Source organism: Lithobates pipiens, unplaced genomic scaffold, assembly GCF_037356315.1.
Source record: "Lithobates pipiens isolate NorthernLeopardFrog02 unplaced genomic scaffold, aLitPip1_a1.2 Scaffold_8, whole genome shotgun sequence".
NCBI lineage: Eukaryota > Metazoa > Chordata > Amphibia > Anura > Ranidae > Lithobates > Lithobates pipiens.
Genome location: NW_027507903.1, coordinates 598,433,965 through 598,442,277, shown reverse-complemented (window position 1 = coordinate 598,442,277; position 8,313 = coordinate 598,433,965). Strand labels below are relative to the sequence as shown.

The window sequence follows — 8,313 nt, the reverse complement described above, 5'->3', positions numbered from 1 at the left end:
AAAGCTTTCAAAACGCCAAGTTTGGCAGTTTTGAATACTGTTATGTTTTAAAATGTGGCGCCTTTAAGCCCCCAGTAAACAGGAAGTGATGTCATGACATCACTTCCTGGTTACTAGATCCGAGACCGAATCAAAGCAGAGTTCCGGTCTCCGCTCGAGGCTCCCGGTGGGATGGGAGGTATTTTCATGTTGTAATTCAAGCATTAATTCTGTTATGTATCTCATTTCAATGAACTTTTGTAAAAAAAAAATTAAATTTTTTTTTATAACTTCTTGCTACTATGTTATCTTTCTGGTTTTGGATAGCTATATGTACACACATTAACATTTTGACATTTTGCGATCTTTTGCAGTACTTTATTTTTTATTAGGTATACATGTAGTGTATCTTTTGAATTATATAATATCTGAATTATAATTTATCATTATATTTCTAATTTTCTTTCTTAATTGGTAGAATAATGTTTAAAATTTAGTTCTTTGCAACCCAATACATTCCGAAGGACCCACTAAGTAATTTTATTAACACAGCAACCATTTTTAATAGTTTTAATAGAAATATATAATGCTGTAATGCCACTTTATTTTAAATAATACATTTTAAATCTAACATAATAGTATAAATAATAAATACTGCAATATTTTTGAAAAATGTTTAAGTAGTTTTTACGTTGTTTCATATTTTTCAAGCAATGTTGGTTTCCCACAATACATCATTCAAAAAACAAAAGATACACATTTTTATGTTCTCAGAAATGGTATCTTTTAGTACACACAAGGATGTCAAATGACCAATAAAACTCTAAAATTATTGGGATTAAAGTTTTTAGTATGTCATGATGTTATAATGCAAAAATATAATTATGTCAGTTATCACTTATATTCACTTTCCTGGGAATGTCAATACATTTTCATCAGCGTGTTTGTCATCGGTTGTTTCCATTCTTCATAGGACAGAGTTTAGAGCTCCATGTCCTGGGTGGTGGCATTTTCAGGTTGGTGATTTACTGCTGAGGCTCTCGATTAATTAGTTCGGGTCTAGGAGTGGTAACCTGTGTATAAAAAAAATGTATGTTTTAGTAATATTAATATGTCAATAATAAATAATAATAAAAGGATCTGGGCATTTTCCTAGGTTTCCTCTTAAAAAAAAGAATTAACGATCTCCCAGAAGCCCAGTAAGCTACTAACCTCCAGTAGTGAGCTGACCTCTCTTTTTCTACTGCACTGAAATCCCAAGCAGTGTTGTCCTTCCTGCCCAGTTGTACCTGATTTCACTATAAAACACCTTCTCCTCTCTTCATCTTCATAAGGTAAACTCCCCACTCCCATCAGTGGCTCAGCAGCTCAACTCCCCTGCTCCCTCTCCCAGCAGTGACTCAACAGCCTTCCAATCTCTGATGTAAACAATGAACGGGTGCTCTGGGATGTGGAAAGAGAGAGAGCTGAACCACTGAGTCTTTGATGAAGGTAGGAACAGAGAGAGCTGACTTGATAAGTCACCACTGGGAGAGTAGGGGGAACTAGGTTGCTAAAAGAATGACTTGAATGACTCCAGTGCTTTTACTCAACCATTTTGTTATATAGAATATCATAGGTAATCGCATCATTAAAAACAAGGAGTGTTTTCTGCCATTGATCAGTCAAAGATCCAAGGGATGAAGCGAAAATGGAGATCCGGGCCACAGAGGGCATTCAGCCCAATCTCCAAAAAAGGCACCACACCACGGAGCCGAAAGGTCAAGGAATCTCTATTGTTGGGGTGGACGTTACATATAGTAGACTGAAAGCTTCAACTGACCACAGATTGGGGTGATTAATAGTCACACAGCACATCAGAATATTGCTGTTAACCTTGAGTATAGTGATGTGTCTTATAAGCCTGGGAAACAGCCATGGGCAGCATGCTTTTGGACGTTGGGCTGAGTGCCCTCTGTGGGTATGCAGGGCCAGATCTTTGTTTTCACTTCATCCCTTGGATCTTTGACTGATCAATGGCAGCAAACACTCCTTGTTTTTAATGATGCGATTACCTATGTTTCTTATATAACCACATGGTCAGTATATACTGATTTTACTGCTTAATATTTTGTTACTATGAACAATTTTCTTTGATTGTCAATTTATTATAGATATTGATGATTGAACATTACCACAATAGACACTGTCTCAAATCCCTGGTAATCCCTGGTAATGCTAAAAGAAAAGGGGAAGAAAAGAGACAAGTCTCTTTAAAGAGTAATGGGATTTTAATTGAGACAAGGTCTATTGATAGGGTAGGCACATAAGACACCAATTTAAAAAAAAACAGATATAAATGTATTAATCGTATCAAAATCATATAAAAATACATATTCATAGCGTATTTGATGGACCATGAGACAATACTTGATAATCGTAATCTGATGCATTGATAAGCAGAACCAACATGTTTCGCATTATTGCTTCATCAAGGTTTTGCATATATCACAGATTTCATCTATATTACATAGAATAAACATATCATTAGCATGATATGTTTATTATATGTTTATTATATTATTTAGTATATGTAATATAGATGAAATCTGTGATATATGCAAAACTTTGACAAAGCAATCATGCAAAACATGTGGGTTCTGCTTATCAACGCATCAGATTACAATTATCAAATATTGTCTCATGGTCCATCAAATACGCTATGAATATGTATTTTTATATGATTTTTACGATTAAAAAATGTATATCTTTTTTTTCAAAAATTGGTGTCTTATGTGCCTAAACCATCAATAGACCTTGTCTCAATGAAAATCCCATTACTCTTTAAAGAGACTTGTCTCTCTTCTTCCCCTTTTCTTTTGTCAATTTATAATTTTTTTGTCTTTGTAGATATTAATACTCTACCCATAACCACATACCCCCGAAGAAGAGGATTAACACTTTAACACGAAATGTGTTGGGTATATACTCTGTCTAGGTGTGTTCGCCACACAGAGCACGTGGTTACATGAATGGTTTATAGTGATGTATCTATGTTTGTACTCTACTACACTTTTTCCACTTCCTGTTTTAACTTTTTCCAAATAAGATGTATATTTTTTATATTCAACTTTGATTTTCTTTGGGATTGCTTTCCCTATTAAGTCCAACCCGTGGAACAAATTGTAGCTTTACTGGTGTTTTGAGTTAATTGGCTGATTAGAGTGTGACACCATGAGTCTACAATATTGAACTTTTTTACAGTATTGTAATTTTCTGAGATATAGAATTTTGGGTTTTCACTAGCTGTAAGCCATAACCATCAAAATTAAAAGAAAGAACTGCTTGAAATATATCACCCTGTGTGTAATGAATTAAATTACTGAACTAAATTTACTTTTTGATGATATTCTACTTTTTTGAGATGCACCTGTACATGACCAGTAAGCAATATATAAGGACATCTCAGACTAATGTCTTCCTTTATGCAGATTTTCTATCCAGTTTTATGGTAGAAAATCTGAGTGAATGTTAAAATAAAGAACAAAAAGCTGCACAACAAACACAGGGGATAAATAAAGATATAGAAGGCTGCATGCTGGAGCTCTGTTTTTTTTTTTTTAAATCCGCCTACGCCATTCTGCATCCAATGATTACTACATACCATAGCTCCTCCTATTTGAAATAGTGAAGGCCCTTCCATGGCAGATGCAACTTTTGGGAGCCCTCACGAGAAGAAAATACTTGCCCCTTGCCCCCCACTAGAAAGTTGTCACTAGAACAAGTGTCCCCACTGGAAGACTTAACTTCAGTTCCTGTCTTGGTAACAACTCAAACTTTTGCATTTATCTGTATTTGAGATTGTGGTGAGATTGTGGTGAAAGTCATCACTAGGACAAATGGAGAGGGTGACAGTAATAATAACTTGGGCAATTAGGTGGGTGATACATAAAATAGAAGGGGTGATGCTCAGGTTGAATGGTTGTGATAAACACTATGGAGCTAACCAAATTTGTCTTTTATGATCCCTCACCTTCTCTGGTCTCTTGGGTTTCTTCTTCAACCATGTGGCTACTAGACATCCTTATATGAATGCAATGTTGGCTGTATCACTCTGGTTTTAAAGGAAGAAAATATACAGATAAAAGTGGTAAGATTAAATTTTTGCTAAAAAGGTTTTGATTCTTTATTTTTTGTTTTCTTTTGTATTAATAAACCACTCACCTAACTTTGTCTGAGTGATATTTACGTCTACGCAAGAAGAAAGCCAGAATTAAAATTATAATAAGGAGAACAACCAGTCCAACAGTGACTCCAGCGATGACCCCCGGTTTACTGATAGCGGTGTTGCATCGATCCCCGGTGTACCAGTATTGGTCTGATGTCTGACAGCTGAGAAAATAGAGCATTTTGAGAATGGAGAATGAGAACAGATCACCTTGTTACAAAAATGATAGTTTGCATTGTATACGGTAATTACTAAAGAGAACGGACAAGAAAAAAATTACATGGAACAGACATTGCTATAGACCAGGGGACTTGAACTGGTGGCCCTTCAGCTGTTGCAAAACTACAAGTCTCACAAGGCATTGCAAGGCTGACAGTTAGAAGCATGACTCCCAAAGGCAGAGGCATGATGGGACTTTTAGTTTCGCAACAGCTGGAAGGCCGCCAGTTTGAGACCCCTGCTATAAACAAATCAATGGTTTTACTGATTTGAATGGTAGATGACAGTATATTTACATGGATTCTTTGCATAGAGTATCCTACACCCTAAACCCTCTTCTCTACATTTTTTTCAAGATCTACAATAAAAGTTGAAAAGATCCCTAGACTGAACCTGAATTAGTTTTTGTACTTCTTGGACTGAACACAGGGCAGCCTCTGGACAGGTAAGGGGGGCCCAATTTATTTCCAGCAGCCACTTTGAAGTATAACAGTACAATGTTACGCTGTATCTGTACTATATACCAGATGTCCTGAAAGTAAAGTTGGAACAGAGCCATAAAGGAATGACTTTCATGACTTCATCAAATATCAAACATTGGGTAACCACTTTCCGACCGCAATACGTATATACAGTATATCAGCCATAATCCCAATATTTTTTATTTTCAGCCAAAGATTGTCTTTCTCATGAAAGTGGTCTGAGCGACTAATTTGGTTGCTGTCAGAAGCAGCAGGAGGGGTTGTCCCCCCATCCCGCCGCTCCCCGGTGTTTCTCTGGCTTACTGTTTTTACCGGCAAACCCAGGAAATGATCCAACAGTTCGTGAAGCTAGCCATAGAAGTGAACAGAGACCAGATCATCTCTGATCATCTCTTTAATCTTGGAGGACCAGGGCGACATCATGACATCACTTATGGCCTAGGGCGGAAGTAACTTTTTTTGATCCTTTGATTTGGAGACTAAGCCCTTGTACACGCGATCGGAGATTCCAACGGAATGTGTCCGATCGGACCATTTTGTCGGATATTCCGACTGTGTTTGGTCTCCATTGGACTGTTTCCATCGGAGTATCCGACGGACCAAGTTTTCCAACTTGTTGGTAAAATTTTCCAACAAAATGCTCTGATCGGACATACTCCGATCATGTGTAGAGATATATCTCTGGGTGGGTAATATACTGTATATGCTAAAGATAATAATGAAGATGATACGTTATGGTTGATACTTACTAGCACAGAGGACCTTTGTTTGTTAGTGAGCATTGTCCATGGTGGCAGTCTAACCAATATTTATCCAATGTGAGGCTGCTGCAGTTGTTAACACAATAGAGCTCAGTGGTCCCATTTATACCATAATAATATTTTCTGAATTCTGGATCAATATCCACAAAAGAGCACAAATCTGAAAGATATAATTACTTTTTGAAAAAAAAAGATACAGAACAATGACAGAGATAAATTCTCCAGTGCATTCGCTGCACTGAAGTCTTGGACAAATGTAATAAAATGAAGAAAAGAGTACCTGATATATCGATTTTTGTTGTATTGACAATTGGGGACTTGAAGCAAAAGACCTCTGCAAAATAAAGGAAGAAGAAATTAGGGCTACTTGGGGATTGCAAATGTTTAACCAGAAATTTATATAAGAATTTATTTTATTTTTTTTATTTTTTTGCTTAAAGTGTTTGTTAAGGCCTCTATTAGAGGCAGGCATAGTAGCACACTGTGTAAGTTGTATTTAAAAATGAGCGCTGTAAACACTGAATTTCAGCTGTCTTCAGGACAGTCACATCACTCGCGGCCACTTTCCAGCTCCGATGGATGTCTTCTGCGGAAGGGGCCGTGATCTCCCTCTGACATCAGAGGGAGATCACTTGACAGCTCGTCTCCTCCACAGAAGCCATTGGAACTGGAATGCAGACAGAGAGGGCACTGACAGCGAGGAGGAAGAGGGGGGTGAGACAGGAGAGAGGAGAGCAGAGAGCATGCAGCCTATCATGGAGGGAGGCACTTTGACCACGGTGATCAGGGCGGAGCTGCCCTGGTTATCGTGATCTGTTTAGAGAGGACATACAGGAAGTGGTAGGTTTAGGGGGGTGCTGTGCTGTGTAATCTGCTTAAGAGACCAGAATCTACTTTTTTTTTTTTTGGATTAACAAACGCTTTAACTTTTAAATTAGCTTTAGCAATTTTTGTATTGTGGATTCAGCTACAGCTAGCTACAATGTATTCTTTTTTATTTACATTTTAACAAGTATTGTGATCAGTGCCAACATAGCAGCTGATATCAGCTATGCTATACCATTGTGACAACGGGTTCTAGCATTTGGTGGACTCTAGAGGCATGTCTTAGTATCTCTTACTGCAACCCCTAATACCTAACCCAGGTGACAAAACGGGCATACCCCAGGACTGTGATGTAATAAGGGGCGGGGTCACCAGGCGACATCACCCAGTGACCCCGCCCCATGCCTATATAAGTCGTTGCTCACCGTGTACACAGCATTACAGCGGGAGAGAGCGTCGTGTCAACATCGGAAGAAAAGAAGAGGGACGAAGACGATGGAAGAGACTGGGCCACCACTAGCAAAAGAGCGCCAAAAGAGCAGAAGATAGCGGAGGAGCCCGGGAGAAGAATCAGAGAGCAGTAGAAGAGGCCGGAGAGAGTGGAGGAGGCGGAAGAGACCCACAAAGACAGAAGAGACCCCAGGTGCTGCCTAATAAGCTACTTTAAAAACCTAGTCTAGTGTGTTTTTTTATTGACTTTCTTTCCCCGGGTGAATGGGTAGGATGTATCCCATACTTATTCACATAGGGTGGGGGACCGGGATCTGGGGGCCCAATTATTAAAGGGGGCTCCCGGATTCCGATAAGCCCCCCGCCCGCAGACCCAGATAACCAATGGCCAGGGTTGTTGGGAAGAGGTCCTTGTCCTCATCAACATGGGGACAAGGTGATTTGGGGGTGGGGGGCCTGCAGAACGCCCCCTTCCCCAAAGCACCCACCCCCCATGTTGAGGGTATGCGGCCTGGTACGGTTCAGGAGGGGGGTGCTCGCTCATCCCCACCCCTTTCCCTGGGCTGTGTGCTCAGATAAGGGTCTGGTATGGATTTTGGGGGACCCCCACGCCGTTTTTTCAGCATAGGGGTTCCCCTTAAAATCCATACCAAACCTAAGGTACATTGTCGCCTCTACTTCACACTCGCTGCAATAGGAAAATATGTTTTTCCTATTGCAGGGAGCGTGAGATGTACAGTACCCTGCAGTACCGCTGGTTCTCAGCTAGGATCACGCTGGAAACATTCTCAAGGGCAGAGGAAGCATTCTCGCGTTGTATTTGGTAGACTTGTGCACAACGGAAAATTTTGTTTAGTTTCGGTTTGTTGTCATTCGTAAAATACATAATTTCGTTCTGCTATATTCGTTATGTTACGTTAATAAGTTTTCGGATAATTCGTTATTATTCGTAGAGTGTAGAATTCATTCGTTCGTATTCGTTGAAATTTGCTATTTATGTATGCATAGACATTCGTGATAATGACTCGTAGTTTGGAAAAGTCGTTTGTTTATTGAATCTTTTAACACACACAATGACAACGTCTCTTCTCCTCGGCTCAAATACAATACAACACCCTTCTAACTCAGTACTCAGGAATGCACTTTGCCAGTAATCCATCCTCCGGCACACAATTAATTAGCTGATTGGACTATAAGATTTACTTTGAGCTGACCTTTTGTTTCATTAGATCTTTAAAGAATTACCGAATCATGTCGAATTCATTCGAATTCATTCGTTATATTTCTTTTGTATTCGTTGTTATTCTTAATTTTTTTATTTGATGCATCCGAATGTCCGAAAGATGCAAAATTCGGCCGAATTTCGATTAGTTACGAAACGAATTGCACA

The 8,313-nt window shown here is 39.0% G+C and overlaps 1 protein-coding gene across 2 annotated transcripts in view; it reads right to left on the bottom strand.

The window, feature by feature from the left end:
* Window positions 1–880: 880 nt before the first annotated feature.
* The window catches only part of LOC143961277 (uncharacterized), a 45,472-nt gene continuing 38,039 nt past the window's right edge, over window positions 881–8,313 (bottom strand). For both annotated transcript variants that reach the window (XM_077470528.1, XM_077470527.1), the window contains 5 exons: window positions 5,929–5,982; window positions 5,637–5,808; window positions 4,183–4,350; window positions 3,992–4,072; window positions 881–1,052 (listed from right to left, as the gene is read on the bottom strand). In XM_077470528.1, the coding sequence (XP_077326654.1) occupies window positions 4,033–4,072; window positions 4,183–4,350; window positions 5,637–5,808; window positions 5,929–5,982 (434 nt within the window). In that variant the 3' untranslated portion in view covers window positions 881–1,052; window positions 3,992–4,032. The remainder of the gene's footprint in view (window positions 1,053–3,991; window positions 4,073–4,182; window positions 4,351–5,636; window positions 5,809–5,928; window positions 5,983–8,313) is intronic.